This window comes from Poeciliopsis prolifica, unplaced genomic scaffold (assembly GCF_027474105.1).
Source record: "Poeciliopsis prolifica strain line A6 unplaced genomic scaffold, Auburn_PproV2 SCAFFOLD040, whole genome shotgun sequence".
In the NCBI taxonomy this organism is placed as follows: Eukaryota; Metazoa; Chordata; class Actinopteri; order Cyprinodontiformes; family Poeciliidae; genus Poeciliopsis; species Poeciliopsis prolifica.
The window spans coordinates 35,432-54,737 of NW_026562415.1; the positions used below are offsets into that span (position 1 = coordinate 35,432).

Consider the following 19,306-nt stretch of genomic DNA (forward strand, 5'->3'; position numbering starts at 1 on the left):
TAACTTTGACCCTCTGAGGATATATTTGTCGTGAAAAAGCTTATTTATGCAAAATTCTTTTTCAAAATTCATCTAGAAACATACACTATTAGATAAAGGCATTTTGCTCATTCAAAATCAAATTTAAAAAAACTGCCCCAGAAGAAAAATCAAAGATGACTGACCAATAAAAATTTATTTAAATGTGACAAACCACAGACTGAAGGTGGGGAACAGTCCTATTCCCATCTCGGAACACTGGATGGCACATAATACAAAACATTCTTCAAACTGTTGCCGAGCAATTTGAGACAATAATGAGACACCAGTATTTCTAAAAAAGATTTCCTGTACATTTAAGATGTTAAAATTTGATGATTTGGATACTAAAATAATAATAAAAAAAAGACAAAGATATTTGAATTCCAGAGTCGTGTTATGTGTCAGTCTGGAGTCTCGGCTATTTATTGCCCAACTACGTAATGCGCCATTTCGGCGCTATGAAGCTTACCGGAAACGTCCCGCGCGTAAAAGACACATAGGGAGAAGAGCGGCGCCGACCAAGATGGCTGCTGTTACAATCCAACACGAACTGAACAGCCTCGTGCCGCCGCCATTGCTACAGGCAGGAAAAGCAATCGATGACGTAATCGTTTAAAGTAGAACTTCTTCTGTTCGCTGATTGGCCCGGCTGAAATTCTACCGGAAGAATTGAGGTCAATTTGAGGAAACCTAAATTTGTTAAAACGGACAATCAGGGGTTTGAAATAATGATGAGTGATTTATAAGACATTACTTGGATATCTAATGCATGAGTCGTTGTCACAATAAGTGAAAATAAGTTAGAGAACATGCTGAGGTGGTCTGAATGTCAGACAGCAGGGGGTCTGCCGAGTCCCACGGGGACACGCCTACGGGAGCCGCGAGGGCCGCGGAAAATACAACACATCATCAAACAATCGCATACAGTAATGACAGCAATCGGCATCTGACTCAATGTTTCTGTAAACCAGGTCTGGTGTGGATGAAAAGAGAAAATGTTCAAATCCGACATTAATAAACAACGAAGGCACTTCATGTTTTCCAAGACAGCAAAAGTTGACATGGCCACAACTTAAATACATTTACCCGAATCTTTACATCTTCAAAACAAACAAAAATAAAAGGCTGTAAATGCAACACTTTTTTTTGACTCCCAAGATCATTGCAGCAGCAGAGGCGACATTTTTAAATGTCTTTTAAACATATTGAACTTTAAAAAAAAAAAAAAACATTCTAGACGTTTGTACCGTTACAAAATACAGGTGCAATTTGAACTTCCTACAATACAACTTGCTGGAGAAAGTTTCATAATTTGACAGTACATTTGTCTGAGTCGATGCGACGGCAGAATCTGATGCAGGAGTGCTGTGTGTCTGTCTTCAATGCCCCCAGTGGAAGAAAAATCAACTTCTTGTTTTAGTCTGGCTGCAGTATTTTCCCACATTCATCCTCAAAACACTGCTCTCAGCACTCCAGATTGTTGCGTCCTCCCAGATTCCTTCCTGGTCTCTCCAAAGGGGAGGAAGAGACGGCGACTTTCAGAGAGGACGAGAGAGACTTCCTCTTTTACACTCGTTCTGGATTGCTGTCTCTGGTAACTCTGCGTCTGGGGAACAGTTTCCGCTTCAGCAGAATGAGCTGCGGGAGAAAGGAAGAAGGGTGGAAAAATGTAAACGTTGCACAGAAAGCAAAATATTTAATGTGTGGACACCGCTTGTTTTCTGCAGTTCTGGTAGAAAAAAAAAGAAAAGCTATATCTCAGAGAGCAAGTTTCTTCGATTAATGACATGGCTAACATGTTGCTTTTTTCTTTATCATTAGTTTAGTCATACTACATGTATCTTTTAAATACGAATCAAACTGTTTAAAAGAAATCTCAAGATATTTAAGACTTTTTCTGTTAAAATCTGAACTTTATGATTGACAAAAGTGAATATTTATGCAGTCACTTATAGAACAAAAATAAATAGAGTAGAAATAGCCTTTAATGTCCTCCAGAGGAGAAATTCAAAGTTGACAGAGTTCCAAACTATAATTTTTTTATGTGAAATACTCAGATTTGGGGCCTGCCATAGAAATGTATGGCAAGTACCTATTGTTCTTCACCTCAAAATAATATAGGCAGTGTGTTTCTACAGCAGGTGGGCATTAAATATTTAATCTGAAAAAGCAACGAACAGGAAGGAAGGATCACAGGACCCAAGACACAAAAAAAAGGTAATGGACACATGGAAAGGAGTTGGGAAGGATAGAAGAAAAGAAGGTAGGACACAAGAAATAGAGGATGTAAGGCAAGACTAGAATTGCAAAGAAAAGGAAAAACAGGAGACACGACGACTCTTTTGATCTCTCTTGATAAGTCTATCTCAAGAAAATCACCTGCTGCCAAAACGATTGCCACATTCCTCAGTGGGAGCTCTGGTCCCAGTGAAGTGATAGGAGAGATTCTCCTCAGGTCAGATGCTAATCTTTCCTTGTGTTAGCTGAGAAGAAACTAAAAACCTTCAGATCAGGGCAGAGGCGATACCTGGGTAGCAAGTGGTTTCTCTAAATTTCCTTAATCAGGTTTCCTTCCCTAAATTTGATGAGCGTGACAAGGAAACGGCTTTATCGTCGCATTCAACCGTCAGATTCAACCATCTTGGCAACAAAGCAGCCTAAAATAAATCACAGCGCAGTCTGATCCAGATCTACAAAGGCGGTCGGGTCTCGCCTTTCATACAGGATGTCTGGGGGTCTTTCATTTCTGTTAAGTTGGTTCTGGCCCAGATGATCATTCCAACTTGACATATGAGCTCAGAGTTGAAATTTCTATTGAAGGCCTGAATCATAACACAGGCATGAATCATGGAAATAAGGATGTGTGGGGGCAAATGTCATCTGTTTCTATTTAAATGTAAGGCGGTCCAAGGTGGGCACTAACCTGCTCAGCGAAGAAGGACATAACTGTGAAGACGACAAGGGTCACGAGGACGCAGTGGGTCCAGAACTTCAGCTTGTCCCGGTAAACCCGCCTGGAAATCAACATGTTTAAGTCGTTAGAGCTTTTTGTTTGTTCCTGCATTAAACACAGACACCTCACTGAATAAACAGACAGAGTAAATGTATCTGTAACTCCAAAAAGGTTCAAAGGGTCTTTGGAAGAGAAGCAGACCCACAGCATCCCGGATCCTCTACCATACTGGACAGTAGGAGTCAGGCGTGATGTTTTATATCTGATCCACCAAGAAGGTTTCTTGTCAAAAAACCTTCCGACTCAACTTTCCAAAGTTCATAGCCCCAGACATTTATTCTGGAATATAAAACGGTAAAATCTGAAAGAAAGTTTGAAAGAAAGAAGGTTTGAGGTAATGCAAGTCCGAAAGAAGAAAAGGAAGTTTGAAAAAATAGGAAATTTGAAAGAAAGGAAAAGTTTGATAAAAAGAAATTATGAAAGTTCAAAAGAAACTTGAAAAAAATGAAAAAGTTTGAAAGAAAAACAAGACATCTACCTGACCTGAACACTGTGTTCTATTGTCTTTCCCCTTTTGATGGTTGACTAAGAGAAACGGGCCTCTGTGTTGCATCATATTTATAACAAATGGAACCAAGAAGTCGTGATTTACAAGCTAAATGTTTCCAGAGACCTCGATTCTAACTTCTGGTAAGTTCTGCAGTGAAAATTAAGCAGCTGCAGCAACAAATGGATACATTTGAATGATTTTTAAAAGCCGATATTTGTGCCGGCTGCTTCAGTTGCCCATCTAATGGAGCTCGGTCTAAATAAAGTGTCTATTCAGAGCTGCAGGGTCTGTCAACAGGAGCAGGGATCCCTGACAAGAAGCCTTCAAGCCCCAGCAAGAGATTCCCATGCATCCAACATGGCAACCCTTGGTCAAAGTGATGACAACCGTAAATTCTTCACTCATTATTCAGCTCATATATAGTTAGGACTCTAATAATTCATAAAGGCACAAGATACATGACTTAGCAACCACAAGTGCAACAAACACACTCAGATTTCTTACATCTACTTTGGTAATCGAACATTTTTCTAATACTGAATGCACGTTTTACCAGTGAAAGTGCCTACTACACACTTTTACTTTGCTAATTTTCCAGTACCAATTGCACTTTTTTCCGGTGCCTAAAAATGTGCAATTTTTAGGCTCATTTTCTGATCTAAAAGCCTGCACACAGAGCATTTTTTAGATTAGAAACGACAACAAATATACAATCAAATCCAGAAAATGTTGCAAATTTGAACATTTATAAATTTGAAACTAATTTTTATTACATATTTCACATTGATCATTTTCCAGTACCAATTGCACATTTTTACATGACAATTTTACAGGTGTCGGTTGCACATTTTTTCCCAGGGCAATAAATCTCCTACTTAAAGACAAAAGTTACGTTTTTTGTGCAACTAGCTGCAGAAATTTTTTTTTTATTGAAAAGAAAGCCAGAGAACATTATTTCTTTTAGATTAAAAAGTCTGATAAACTATTAACTGCACATTTGTTTTGTGCAAACACTTTCCAGTTGTTCCCAGTTTGATAACCTACCAGTCCTGGAGCTCTTCCATATGGAGGAACCTGTTGCGGTATTCTCTGGGAAGCTCGAACTGGGACGGCAGTGGGAACATGGACTCATAGAAATCTCTGAGCACGGCCTTCACAGTGGGAGCGTCCTTGTGGCTGTGGTCGATGTTATCATTCAGACAGACGAACTTTCTGTTGGTGACAAATGGAGGTCATATTATCTGACTTCCCACATGTTCCTAAACTCAAACTTTTAGATTTGTTTCTTGCATTTTTTGCAACATATTCTGAGCATCTGAGTATATAAAAATTCTCAACAATGATTTTACCTCCAAGCCCCAAATAAGATATTGACTTTCTGTGACTGACTAGATTCTTTAGAGCATATTTTAAAAAACACTTGTACCACAACTGTGAGATTTCTAGGATCTGCTACTGGCTCTGGCAGCAGATTTGTTCTTCTCACACTGCAAAGTTCAGCCAACTGGCTTCAAATTTGCGCTTACCCCTGATGGAAGCATCAAAGGCTAGCTGGCTAGCAAGGTATACTAGCAGCTAGTTAGCGGTAGCCTCAAGCACCTCGACTCAGAACGCAATGACTTAAAATTTTTGCTAGAAAGAAAAGTCCCATAAGAAGAAAAAATCTACATAAAACACACAGCATTAAATAGTCTTGCCTGTGAATAATATTTTTAAGGAAAATTTTGATATTTTATGAATTTAAGACTTATTAAGGTTTTAATTTTAGACTTTTTAAGGATGTGTGGACATCCTGTTGATGTTGCATTAAACATTCATAAAATTAATTGTGGAAAATCCTTCTCACCTGGGATTCTTCCTGATGTCGTCCAACTGGCCGACCACATGGGACACGTTGGTCCGCACCATCTTGAAAGCGATCTCTTCCTCTCCCATTATCTCAAACCTGTGAAAGAAGTCGTTCCATCTCAGCATTTAAAGAAATAAACATTTAAAGAAGCGATGAATAAAGAATCTTTGACCTCACTTGTATTTGTTCTGATCTTTGAAAGCTTTATGAATCTTTTCTGTGATGGGTTTGCAGTGAAGGACCAGGCCTTTAGTGACGGGAGGCTGAAAATTATAAAATAATTAGGTATCGTAATAAAATGTAAACAAAAATGTCAAGTTCATTAATTGCTCACCATGTTGGGATCATAATAGGCTTCCTGCGTGGGGCTCACCAGGTGCAGATGGGTCAGGTTAGTCGGGAGGGTTTTGGAGCAGTTTATTAGCATCTGCTCTAAACCCGTCAGATCCTATATTCACCATTTAGAGTAAAATCATCAAAACTCCACATGATTTCTCCAGGAAAACACACATCAGATCCTCAGACTGACCTGCAGGCTGAGGGGAAGCTCGTGGATCCTGGTGGCGAGAGTTCGGATCTCTCTGTCCGACAGAACACCGGAGTGATCGGTGTCGACTTCATCAAACACATCTGAGACGTTCAGCTGCTGCTGGGCGCTCATCAGGAAGTAAAAGTAGGAAAAGGCGAACTGCATGTCCTCAGAGTGTCGAACGCGGTGCGCTGAGGTTTTGTCAAACTCTTCAGGAAACCTGAAGAAAGCAGTTCAGCTTGATTAAAGAAGTCTTTTTTTTCATAAGCAAACCGTTACAGGAAAAGTGAACCTGGTGCTGAAAACTGCAATGCCATTATTTTAATTACAGATGTACAAAAATAGTAACGCTTACTGTTTATCGTGATAAGTTTCTTACCATGGTAAGAATTTTGATTAATTGTTGTCCTAATAAATTCTTTTAACTGTCCTTATTGTCAGGATTTTTAGTTTTAGTATTTTTGTCTCCGATCAATAAAAGAATCAATAAATATCAGCTAATTTAAAAAATATGATCAAATACAGCCACAATTTGTAGTTTAATTATATAATCACATTTCATGAGATGACTTTTTATCCTAAAGAAACAAATAGGATTGTTTTTCAAGAGCGGTATTTGAGTTTGTGGGGCTGTTATTGCTGTGACACACAGTCACAACCGTACAGTTCGCTTAAAAAACAAAGCAATAAATTGTCCCTTACGTGTCCTGGAGCTCCTGCATGACGAGGCGGTCGATCATGTGCGGCATGTGAGCGGGGACTTTGCGCGATGTGAAGCCAAACTGGCCGTTGAGGAGCCTGTTGACGTAGCGCAGCGAGTCGGCGAAGGTGTCCTGCAGCTTTCGCCCGGTCGCTCCGCTGTCCGTCCTGTAGGATAACTCGCTCTGAAGACGCTCCTCCTCCTGGGAAAGTCGAAGTATGTTGGAATTAAATTCTTTCTTTACAATGATCCCAATATGTCAGTTCATGTGCTTCATGGAGCGAAGTTTTTACATTTAGTCAAGATCAACCACAGATAATACTTCTGTTTGAATATCTCTATAAATTGGGAATTTAATGTTTCACTTATTTTACTCTTCTCATCTTTTAGTTTTCTATTCAGCAACCTAAGAGATTCCTGTTTATATTTTTTATAAATATGTCTGCATTTAATCACATTTATTAAGCCAGTATTTAACACAAAATTTAACTTTATCTTTAAATTCAGCATATTATAAAAAATGTTGAGGAAAGACTGTCAGTCATCTTAATACAATGAGGAAAAATAATTTTTTAAAGAAAATTGCCAAACATCAATTAACTATGGATTTACTCATGAATCAATAACTTGCGTCCCTAATTTGGGGTTTTCTTACCTCAAGCAAGGCCTGGAAGTATTTCTTCCTCTCCCAGGGCAGAAAGCCTCGATCTGAGGAGACGAAGTGCTGCAGCTTCCTCCCGACTCCAGGCGTTTCCCCTCGAATCTCCTCACTCTTTTGGGAAACATTGCTGTGAAGTTTTGACATCTTGGGCTTCTCAATTACAGGATTCAGAGGAAAACGCTCAGGACTTAAAATACTTTTTATTTTACTATCAGAACGGACCGGCACGAGAGGAGAGGTGGGTTCAGACTCCTCTGGCATTTTCTGATCAGAGTTTTGATTATTCTTCATCTGATTGTCTTCCTCCAGGTCTTTGTAGGCCTGGACTCTTCCTGGCTGTACGCTGGTGTCAGTCAGACTATGATATGGCTTTAGAAGCTCAGCCTTGGTGAGGTTGTATCCCTTCATCGTTATGTCACCAATTAAAAGCTTCTCCTCCAACTTTTCCAGCTCGTTCCTTACAACAAGTGGTAAAACTGAGATATTTACCAAAGGAACCTGTATGAGAACCTGAGATTCAGCAGGATGGTTCTTCTGGATCTTCGGCCCTCGTTTTTCCTCGGGAATATCCGTGAACGGAAAAACCGGCTCACCCGTCGAGGTGAGCTTAGACTCCTCTCCTGCCTCTTTGCTCCCAACCCGAGTGGCGTTAGTCTGAGGAACCTCCCGCGTGTCGACTGCGACGCTGAAGATCATGTTGAACAGAGTGTCACCTTCTGTCTGAAAGGTGACGTTGTACTGGACCTGGGTGGCGTTTTGCCCCGGGTAGAGCAGCAGGTGAATGGTTTTCCACTTGTTGGCGACGGACGTGTGTCGGACCACGGGGTTGTCCTGGACGTGGGCCTCGGAGACTCGGCGAGCCAGCTTCTCGAAGCTGAAATACGGCCTGGTCTCGCCCAGAGGGAGAGTGTAGAGGCTCTGGTTTCGGAGCAGAGTCACACGGTGCAACTCGCCAAAGTGCTCTGAAAAGATCGACATCGTTTTGTTTTTTGTTTTTGCTTAAAGGGAGAAGTAATCACAAAAACAAAACAAGCTGATGTACATTCAATTAAAAAATACTTTATTTATCCCAAAAGGAAATTAAATGTGGTTGTAGCTCATTAAGTCAAACATCTTCAGAGAGTTATTGTAGATGGTGATGGCTGTGGGCAGTAAAGGTCTCCTGTAGCAGTCTGTGTTACAGCGAATTTGAGAAAGTCGCTAACTAAAGAGGGTGGTCAGGGTTTTCCGTCATCATCTCTAGATGTTCCATAAATCCAGATTATGATGTCTAATAATAAGAAAAAACAGACAACTGCACAAAAACAACTCTTCATAAAGGAAAAAATAGGTTAATTAAAAAATTGTTTACAATTTGTAGTTCAATAAGTTTTTCTTTAAGTTGATAAGTTGAATAGAAAAAGCGCATACGGATGATAATCTGATGAATTTTTTTTAATGGATTGTAAACATACCTTGGCCGCAGTCGCCCACATCAAACCCACAGGAGAGAACGTTGCAGGCCTGATCGCAGAACTTGTCTGCCAGCCACGAATTGGCGCAGCCTTGATTGCAGTATGACGTCCCTCCAATTCCTCCAAAACCGCCGATCTGCCAAACCGGTCCACCGGCTCCTCCGGGCCCAACGCCACCAGCCCCTGCGGGAAAGCGGTTGTTTCCTGCTGTGACTGTCGGAGACAATTCAACACAAGTTAAACATCAAAATAGCTTATTAACACATAAAAAACAGAGAGCACGTCCCACCAAGACAGTCTCCTCCATCCCAGTCGCAGGCCGAGTTGTTGCAAGCCTTGTCACAGTATCCGTCTTTAATCCAGGATCCTGGGCAGCCCTCAGCACAGTTAGGAACCGGCCAAGTGAGGTACACCTGATTGAAGGAGTGAAGTTGGGATTTATGGCATTAAATCAAACTTTTCTGTGCTTTTTCTGTTGCTCTGAACACCTTCTGTCCTTTGGAGTGGCTGTAGAAGTCATCTGGCCAAACGTCTTTGCCAAACATCACATCGTCATTGAGGTAAATAAACTTCTGGGAGAGTCCCGGGATGCGGTGGATGTGTGTCTCGATGGCAGGAGAGCTGAAAGTTGGAAGGTGGGAGCGGTTCAGGAAAATATCCTGAAATAAAGAATCATAAGGATGCAAGTTATCATATAGAGGGTTAATAGGCTTTCTATAACATGAAGGGTTAGATTTTTCACAGTAAGTTGAATTAAAAAAAACTTAATTAAAATGTAACGTTATTTTGTGAGCTCATCTACTTTAAATGCTAAAAATAAACTTAGACTTGTTTATGCAATATAATAAAACACAGACCTCTAAGTTGTTAAAGAGAAAATCAAATGATGAAAAAGGGTCAATATGTGAAACATTTAATTCCCCATGAAGAAAGATGAATACATACAGAAGTTGTTACTCTTGCATGGATGTTTAAACTTTACTGAATTAAATATATTAACTCACAACAGGCCTCAAAATAATTTGTTTTTGTCATGTTACAATTTTTCTCCGTTACTCTGACATCTTATCCTCACTTTTGATAAATCTGCCATTTTTAATCAAGAAGTTGACGCAGCTTCGTCATGCGGTTCGGCTGAATGATCAATATTCATGTGAAATTTTACTTGATGAATGTTTATTTTTCTAAACAGAACCGCATAAACGGCATTTTGAATCCCACACCGGACTCCGTTTGGACCGTTTCTCGTTTTTGTTGTGGTGAGGTCACCATCTTTGTTCCTGCATCAATGGCTCAGCTTGCCTAAAGATGAGCAGCGGCGCCCTCTGGTGGATGCCAGTCAAACTGCAACACTAAAATTAGTTCCTAGATCCAGCAGAACTAATTTTTATCTAATAATGACCGTTCAATCATAAGTGTTTGCTTCAATATCCAGACACATCCAGTCATAACCTAGCAGTTTGGTGTAGGAAGGGTCGATGCTTGCCTGATGCGTCACCACGGTAACTCTGGGGTTATCCAGGTTGAGCCAGGAGGGAATCTGACCATTAGTTACGATGAAGATGTGCCGCACCCAGGGGGCGTGTTTCTCCACAGAGCGCAGCGAATAGCGCAGCTCCTCGTTGTCTTCGAAACGGCTCGCAGACACGTCTTCATCCTGCTTGGACTGAGAGGCAAGTGCATTTATAAAAAGCTCTGCGGATCTCACAGATAACTGATCTCCAGATCCAGGAGTACCTGGGAAATAGCTGTGAGATCCCAGAACAAGTAGGCTGGGCTGATGCTCAACTCTTTTCCATCCAGAGTCAAGTTCTTTTTGGCCTGCTGACTCAGATCGGTGAAATCCTGCTGGGTTTTCAGCTGCAGCAGAGCGATGCTGGCCTCTGAATACAGCTCAAACTGTGGTAAACAGAAACATAACCAGAAAAACATCAATACAGCAGCGCATCAGACGACGACAGACCAAAAGTTAACTGGATAGACGTGCTTTTCAGGATTAAAAAAATAAAGCAGCCTTTAATTTAATTTTAATCTCTAAATACTCGTTTCCGATTCGAACACGCGCTCATGGTTTGCCTCGACTTGTCGATTTTTCTGAACTCTTGTTGAGGTGAGAAGGATTTAGTGGCCATGGTTACAACAAGCAGTGGGTCACGGTACTCTTTATAGACCCGATAATGCTCTAACAAAAAGCAAACTGAGCTGAGGTGTGTGAAGAGAGGCACGCGTCTGTGAATAAGTGTTGAGTTGACGCACGCTGTCACGGCCGTAAAATGTATAAGAACTGGAGTTACAGACCGCTGCCATTGTGGCTGCATGATTTAAAAAAATACCAAAAATGAAAAAAAAACTGTTATTTATTTAGTCTGTAGGGGTGGAGAGATGCAAGTGACTGAACAAAGCAGGAAACGAGGACAGGAAGCCTCAGGAAATAAAATAGTTTTATCTGCAAACACTGATAATCCCTCCAAGATAAACTATTAAAATCTTGTAAGCAGTGATTTAATGCAATCACTTTTGACGAGATTATCTACAGATTAATAAAAACAAAAGAATGGGATGAAACAAAACTGTTTTATTTCTGTCCAATTTTAGAAGTTGTGCAGAATTTGCAGAACAAAAAACATATTTTAATTTATTTTGATTTATACCCGAAAACTAAAGGAAACGTCTTCAAAATTCACCCCAGATGGAAACAATTTATGAATTAAAATGTCATTGGAATATCTTTCATTTCAAAAACTTTATCACAAAATTGAACGCATTATATAAGTTCAATACACAACAATGGTTTGGAAATATTAATTTCAGTTAATTGTGATGATTTTCCACATACAGCAAATAAAAACATGACATTTAAATTAGAATATTAGAGCAGAGGAATAAAAAGTGATTTTTAAAAGCAGAAATGTTAGATTAATACTTTTTGTCACATCCAGGTAACTCTATGGAAGCTTTTTCTAATTAAATCAACTTTTTCTTTTTATATAAAGAGAACCTTCTGGTAAAATTGCAACGTACAACTTGTGATGGGATTATTTAATTAAAAGTCACATGTTGAGAATATTCTTTGTCATTCGCAGTTTCTATTTTAGAAGAAAAGGCAAGAAAAAAGTAACTAAAATCAGAAATTGGATATATTTTTAACCATATCACCAAGTTATAAGTGTGACTAACTGGAGAATACAAACGTGTGTCAACACAACGCCAAAGTGGAAGATGAGCTTCGGTTAATGGGAAAGATCAAAAACATTTTTGAACCATTTCTAGTCAAATATCTCACAAAGAGAATGATTATAGATTGGAAAACATTTAAAACAGCTGCCTGTCTCAGCAGGATGTTAGTTGTTCAGATTCAGGATAGCGTAATCAGAAAAGTTTAGAACACGAGTCAAACTTAAGGCCCGTGGGCCAAATCCGGCCCGCCATAGCTTTTTATGTGGCCCTCTAGATTCTAGACTCAATGCTAAGTGTGCTTAAATATTATTTTATTAATCAAATCAATGCAGTTTTTATCTGTTTACTGCCAAATTCTATCAATCAATCCCTTCTGAGTCTTCAGAATTATTGTGAAAATTCACACAAAATCAACAAATCACAACTTTTTGCGCCAACAAATAATAGTTTATAGCTGATTTCACACAAAAACTGCCAAAAACTTTTTACTTATACCAAACAGCTGTCTCAGCCTTAATTGATTCTGATTACAGCCCATGATCTATATAAAAAGTCGCATTTATTGTCATAAATAAGGGCAAATATTGCAGATATTTTCAAATTAGTACCACAAAAGTTTTGATTTTTATTGCAAAACAATCAGAAAAAGTATCATGAAATCCTGAAGGGACTGAAAAGAAGTTTCAACAGTTTGTGAACAGGTTTTATAAATACGTTCTGGCACAACCAGCACTTTAAAACTCTTCATGATCTTGTTTGGATTTGTTTTGCGACCACGGGAGCTGGGATTTAAAATACCCAGTGAGATAAACATGTCCGCACATCAGACTCGTACACAAACACCAAGGCAGGACTCATAAGGCGGGTGATCGGGCTTGTAGTCCAACTTTCATCAGCATATCACTCAGCCTAAAACCGGCTATAAATACAGAGCTGTTCTCAGTGTTGAAATGCACCCGCCGCACCATCCAGATCATCCCTGTTTCAAAGAAGCGGCCCAGTGTCACCAGGAAACACCCTGAAACCCAAACCGTGCATTGTGTGGAGGCTTGTGCAGCCGGAGGCCGCGCCAGCCGGGAACGACCATCCAGCACAGAGCAGAGCGTCCATCGTCTGGCCTGGACTTCAAACGCCACGATAAATCATCAAATGAAGACCCAGAAAAGGCGAGGAATGGGGCGACAGAGCGGGTTCTCCAGGTTCAGAAAAATGCTGGTGACCTTTCAGCAGGCAGACTGGCCTGGTGCCACAACAAACAGTTGTTCTAATGTTAGCCGTCCACACACACAGATACTGTTACAGCTGGAATATCGCCGGATATTATCACATGACCTGAAGCTTGGAGCCCAGTTCATGGAACGTTGGGACAACTGGTTTGGGGATGATAATATGTGGGTTAAATGGTGCATCAGCCACCCAGACAACTGCTTATAGGCAGATTCTCCAGCTGTTTGCTGGTCAGAAACCGAAATATAAGATTTTAAACATAAATAATTAAGTCTAATCTAATTTAAGAGTTATACTCTTTATTGTACACTTTACTGAGGATGGTTTGTATAAAATTACATTCAAAGAAGAATAGCTAAACTCTTAAAACAGCTGTTTTAAGCTGTTTTAAATAATAATAGTAGTGCAGTCTTAGTATTACATCTACATCTTACTTATCTATGTTCCTGGGGTTACAGCCAATCAGAGCCAAGAAAAATAAATGGAGCTCCTGGATTGGCTGCTTCGTAAATTCCAGCCAATTCAATTTAATTTCAACAAAATAGTTTAATAGTGTAACAGAAAAATTTAATTGTGCCTGAATTCTTAAAGTTCCCAATCTGCATTTTCTTTTGAATGATTTAGATGCACTTTAAGACAAAAATAAGACAAAAATTAACTCAAAATAATTTGAAGTTAAGTTCACTTAAAGTTGGATTAATAATATAAAATTTTTTGCAGCCACCAATAACGGGTAAAGGTAATCATATTCTAGGATCTTTGTTGACATAACACAAACTTCAGGGCATTTAATAAAGATTTTATATGAGCAGCCAAAGACTGTAAAGCTGAAATTACACCAGCAATTCTCATAAACCTTAAGAATCTAAATAATATTAGAAATATTGTCTATTTTCCCAATTTAGTTAAACAATTATTATTATGGAAAAAAAACTTTATTGGACAGTTTTATTTCCTATAAAAACTTTACATATTCATTAATAATTAACATATTTCCATGTGTATTCTTCTTGATATTTTATTTATTTAGTTTTTATTTAGTCATTTAAATCACTTATAACATCACACTTATCAATTTTCTTAAAATCATTTTATACTACTTATGGGTTGTTGTTTTTTGTATTTACCAACATTTAACACTTTGGGTGTTAAGTATTTGGGTGCATTTAATCAATTTCCTCTTCGGGATAAATAAAAGTGTCACGTATAAAATTAAATAATGTGGAAAAAATATAGAAAATAAGCTTTTACTTCCAGTTTGTGTTACCAGTAAGTGAATCGTTGCCTTTTCATCGTCCCAGATGTAAAAATTTACTTTCCTACATAAAACCAACCAAACTTTAGGTGTATACTGACATAATTAAGTAAAAATGTTTGCTTAAATCAAACTTTAGTAGGATTTATGTACATAAAAAAAATACTTTTTTCAGTGTTTTATGTGTAAGTAAATATGTTTTTCATTCTCTAGATTGCATTATAAATGCAGTTTATAAGTCAAAACTCTTTCTGCACTTTGATCAGAAGTGCAATGTTGCCCCCTGCTGGGCTACATAAGTATTACAACTTCTCCAGCTACTTGCCAAAATGTTATTTTATTCTTTTCTATTTTTTTTTTTTTTTACAGATTTTGGGAATAGAAATCTTCTAGTTTTGCTTAATGAATTCCCCCCTAACTGGCAACACATCCAGCAGGTCAGAACTGAATTCTTCACCAGAGATCTCAGTCCACTTCTGGGTCACTCTTACCTGTTTGATCTTGCTGGTTATGGCCATCGACAGTTTGACTCGCAACTGCTCCGTATCTTTGATCGATGCCGGGAAGCCGCTCAGGTAGGCCAGAGACTGCATGTGGATGAGACCCGGAGCCTCTTTATCCGTCGTCTGCAAGACAAACAGAATAAAAACGTTTGAGATCTGTTTTTTGTTTGCTTTTAGCAGATATAATTCTCAATTTGTGCCCATTTGGTTCTGCAGCTCTCTATAGACAGTTGCACCACATTTTAATCAGGTCAAGGTCTGTACTTTGACTGAGCCTGTTCTTTTCTATCGTATCATTAGCTGTGTTTCTATTTCATAAACACACACAAAAGCTTTTGCACTAGAGTAAGGTTGTTTTACAGCTGTATCAAAATACAGCTGTGGAAATTTTTTTTCCACATGAAAGAAAATTTTCTCTTTCATGAAAAATTTTTCATGAAAAAAAACTTTTTCATTAATTTTTTTTTTTTTGTATAACATGAAAGAAAAGGAATGGAAGTAAAGTTAAAGTTAAAGAATTTTAACAGAAAGAAACTCACAAGATAACATCTGGAAACAGCAAATTTGTGGACTTCCCTGGAAAGCTCTTTATAGGCTTTTTCAGCTGAAAAAGACAAAAGGACACAAAATGAGTTAAATGTAAATTCATTTACCTTATTAATCGATTAACAATCCAGTAATAAACGGTCATTTTCTTAAAAATCTGACTTTTCTCTATTATCAAGAGTGTTTATATTTCATGACAGAACATTTTACATCCCACACTCTGAACCGTTTCTCGTTCCGATTTATGGGTGCCATCTTAAATTCTGTCATTCAACAGCGCCCTCTGCTGGATGGCGGCCTAAATACAACACTACAACAAGGTCTAACAGACGTTGTTTCATTGAATGTAACTCATTTTAATCTAATACATTATTAATCAAAAATTAGTTAGAAGTTGATTCATTGTTTGCATCTCTAACATTTTCTGCAAAATTTAAGCCTTTTCAGCTTCTAAAAGCTGCGATTTTCTCTTACCATCAGCCTGCAAATGAAAGACGACAACAGAGACACTGACAGGTAGGTGGAAAGGTTTTTTCATGATCAGCAGCTCTTTGGCAGCAGAGAAGGCGGCAGAGACCGCAGGCAGCTCTTTGAGGGTGATGTTGGCCGGCAGGGCGGGATCCAGCGCCAGCATGGGCGCCACGATGCAGTGGGACAGCAGGCATTCAGGCTTATCACTGACAAAACACAAAACAGAGAATAAATAAAACACAAATACAGGGAGACACCCTCTTCCTTTTTGTTGTGCTTGCACCGTTCTATGTATGAATAAAGTGAAGTTCACACGTTCAGCCGACATAAAAGGTTGCAAGAAGCAGCTCTGGTGTTTGTGGTTAAACTTTGACAAAGTAGACGAGGAAGAAGACAAAGAGTTCAAACGAGACAGGAAACACACAAGCCAAAGTCCAAACTTTGCAACAAATCAGTTTGCAGATTATTTATCACCTGGGTTTATAAGATGTCTCTTAAAACATGTACAATATTTTTGTAGAAGGTTTGTTTCATTTTTAAATAAACAACATCCACATCTTATCTCTAAGGAATCTTATCAGTTCAAACAACTGAATCTTATTTTCTTGTGGTTTAACCGACCCTGGCTTCCTGTTATAGGAACGCTGCTGCTTTACTCTGAGAAAAGCCTGAAACTCTGACAACCCGACCCCGAAGACATCATTATAATTTTGGTTAAAACAGTTTGAGCCCAACAGAATAAATGTGACATCCTGCAGCAACTGCTTCACATAAATCTTTACATTCAGACTAAAATGACGGAAAATTTCATGAAAGTGCAAACCACAACACAACAAAAGTAAGATTAATAATAAGATTGTGAAAAGTTCTTACAGAATAAAAATGGAAATGTTTTTGACAATTGCTGATACAATAAATGGTCCCTACAGGAGTTTTACTTTTCAGTTATTATGTAAAAATTTGTTTTTATTGTTTAAAACAGGCATATAAAAGTAACTAGCTTGAACATATTTAACATTTGTGAACTTAAGAACCAATAATTTACTTTACTGCTAATGTGTTGTTTTCAGCAAAACACCAGATTTGTACATTCTTGTGATAGAAACATGATAACATGATGAACTCACCTATCTTTTAGGACTTCTGTGGTGTAACTAGCATTTTTTCCCAGTTCTTCCCTGTGTGCAAATAAATTGTTTAAAAATCACAAAAAATGTGCACAACATTTAATTTGTGCTTACAAAAAATATATAAAATATCTACAACCTAAAACAATCAAGATTACAAGAAATGCCTGAGAACTAATCCAGTATTTTTTTTTATTGTGAAAGTGTTTGAACTGACTAGGAGGGAAAAAAGTGAAAGTTTTCATTTTCAACATGAGTTTGAGCAAACAGGCTCCTCTCCAACAGTTGCAGAGAAGCGTCTGCTACCTCAGAGCCTTTTGTTCCTCCTCCAGTTGCTCTTTGACCGTCTTCAGTTCCTTCAGCAGAGCCACATCTGTACCGTTCACCCATGTGTACACAACGTCAATAGGCATGGGCAGACAGAGCCTGAAAGTTAAATAGAACATCACATCAGTGCTGCAAGGCTGTGATCCTGTTTATATTCCTAAAGCGGATTTCTGTCAGGTCTGGAATCTAGTGTAGTGTTTGTTCAGACATCGCCTCGCCTTATCCTGTTTCATGAAGGCAAAGCAAAGCTCAACTGTTTCTCAACAAGACAAACCAAATGATTTAAAATTTACTATATAAAGCAATTATGTCATTTTAGAGGCAGAAAATCTATAATTCGTATGAAACAATTATCTTGAAATCAATGTAAACACTTGGACTTTAGTTGCTCAGATAAGAAATATGTAGCTTTGTTTGGCTTTTCTTTTTATTTATCCTCTGGCAGTACAAAATGTTGACCAGCTACCTAAATAAAACATTAAATATATAATCTATACTACTTTAAATCAACAAAATCCTCAAACACAATGAGACTGAAAAGACTTTCAGCTGCTTCCATTCACTGACACTATGTTCTACACAAAACTGAACAACTCTCTAATACAAAGTTGTTTTTTTGTGTTTAAATCAATATTTTTTGATAGTATTCTTGGGAGGAAAGGGGCAAATATTATAGGATTTTTAAAATCTTATTAACTCTTCAAACTAGCGACTTTTCTATCACTCTTATCAACCAGTATCGCCATCGTATTATGAAATAATGCCACAGTTAGGGATTCTGGACATAAGCAATTCAGTCTTGCCTTCTTTTTCTTTCTTTTGGACTTATTTTTATCTTATATATTTATACATTTCAGTTAAGATCTTGTAAACCCAGTAACATACATTGTTCTATGTGGCAGCGAAAGATGTTAAGGTGAGATGGAGCCAGATGATTTATTGTAATAGATGTAAAAATCTTACCTGCTCTGGAAAGATTTCCCACCCACATTGTCTCTATAGGAGTCAAAAAGCACATGATACTGGTCGCGACTCCACTCCATCACCACCTGAACGGGGGAGAAAATGCAATTAACACATTTTTCCATTCCAAATATGACACAAAGCCAAGACTACTACAACACTGCTTTGCATATATTCAAGCCCAACAGTGAATTGGAAGTTAAAGCGTGAAAATCTTCAAAATCTGCTCCAGAGCATAATGCTGCCACTACCATATTTAAGACTGTCAGAGCAAAGTGTGCAAACTGTACCCGTTTCTGTCCACATCACAGTTACACACTACTTTGTGTTGGACAGTCATATTAAATTAACAAGACAAAATGTGAACAACTTCAAAGAGTATAAACACTTTACCAATGAATTATATGTTTTACAAGGTTATTTAGGTGAACGAATTTTTCTGTACACTCAAAAGACTGGAAATAAGTCCTGAATTCTGATGGACAACACGTGTCTGCTCCTCAAAGAGCATATTTGCTTAAATTGGCAGTTTTTTGACTGGGATTTGGTTTGAATGAGTCTCTAGTCAGCAGCCAGAGAGGCCGGTTGAGGCTAATAGCTGCTTGGGTTAAAGAAGAAGCCATTACACGCGAAATCATAGATGGCTCACCTCTCCAAACTGAAAGGCGGAAACGATCATGAGGACGAGCCCCCCGAAGCAGAGGTAGAGACCGTATCGGTGGGACAGACAGGTGTAGGTCTGCCTCTGCAGCAGCTTCAGCACCGAGTTCACGACGACCATGACTCTCCTGGGTCGAGCATAGCGCTGCATTCATTCAAGAAAAGTCAAAACTACCGCCTTTTTAAGCGAACGGCAAAAGAAAGTAAACATCACAAGCGAGAAGAATGCGTCAGCTGACCGCCCAACCGACAGCACATGACAACCGACTCATCTCACTCTTCTTCGGCGGCGGCGACCCTGGAACCGAGGGTGCTGCTTCACCGGCAAAGGTT

General features: G+C 38.7%; 1 protein-coding gene across 1 annotated transcript; it reads right to left on the reverse strand.

Moving 5' to 3' along the window:
- Positions 1-121: 121 nt before the first annotated feature.
- On the reverse strand, positions 122-19,244 carry gnptab (N-acetylglucosamine-1-phosphate transferase subunits alpha and beta). The gene is made up of 21 exons (XM_055054650.1): positions 18,963-19,244; positions 18,314-18,399; positions 17,330-17,449; positions 17,024-17,074; positions 15,900-16,102; positions 15,419-15,483; positions 14,868-15,002; positions 10,455-10,616; positions 10,204-10,383; positions 9,206-9,376; positions 9,007-9,130; positions 8,718-8,930; positions 7,258-8,225; positions 6,605-6,804; positions 5,903-6,122; positions 5,708-5,821; positions 5,551-5,636; positions 5,371-5,469; positions 4,569-4,736; positions 2,945-3,035; positions 122-1,659 (listed from the first exon to the last, which is right to left on the reverse strand). Exons 1-21 carry the CDS (start codon positions 19,122-19,124, stop codon positions 1,588-1,590), a joined length of 3,690 nt encoding a protein of 1,229 aa, XP_054910625.1. The 5' UTR covers positions 19,125-19,244; the 3' UTR covers positions 122-1,587.
- Positions 19,245-19,306: the final 62 nt, after the last annotated feature.

What these genes read in the sequence shown, in the direction of transcription:
- gnptab (XM_055054650.1), bottom strand. Translation starts at nt 19,124, where the DNA reads ATGCAGCGCTATGCTCGACCCAGGAGAGTCATGGTCGTCGTGAACTCG. An exon ending in AAAGATCAGAACAAATACAA is followed by an intron (nt 5,470 to 5,550) that starts GTGAGGTCAAAG and finishes CTTCTTTCACAG; the next exon opens with GTTTGAGATAATGGGAGAGG. An exon ending in GACATCAGGAAGAATCCCAG is followed by an intron (nt 4,737 to 5,370) that starts GTGAGAAGGATT and finishes TGTCACCAACAG; the next exon opens with AAAGTTCGTCTGTCTGAATG.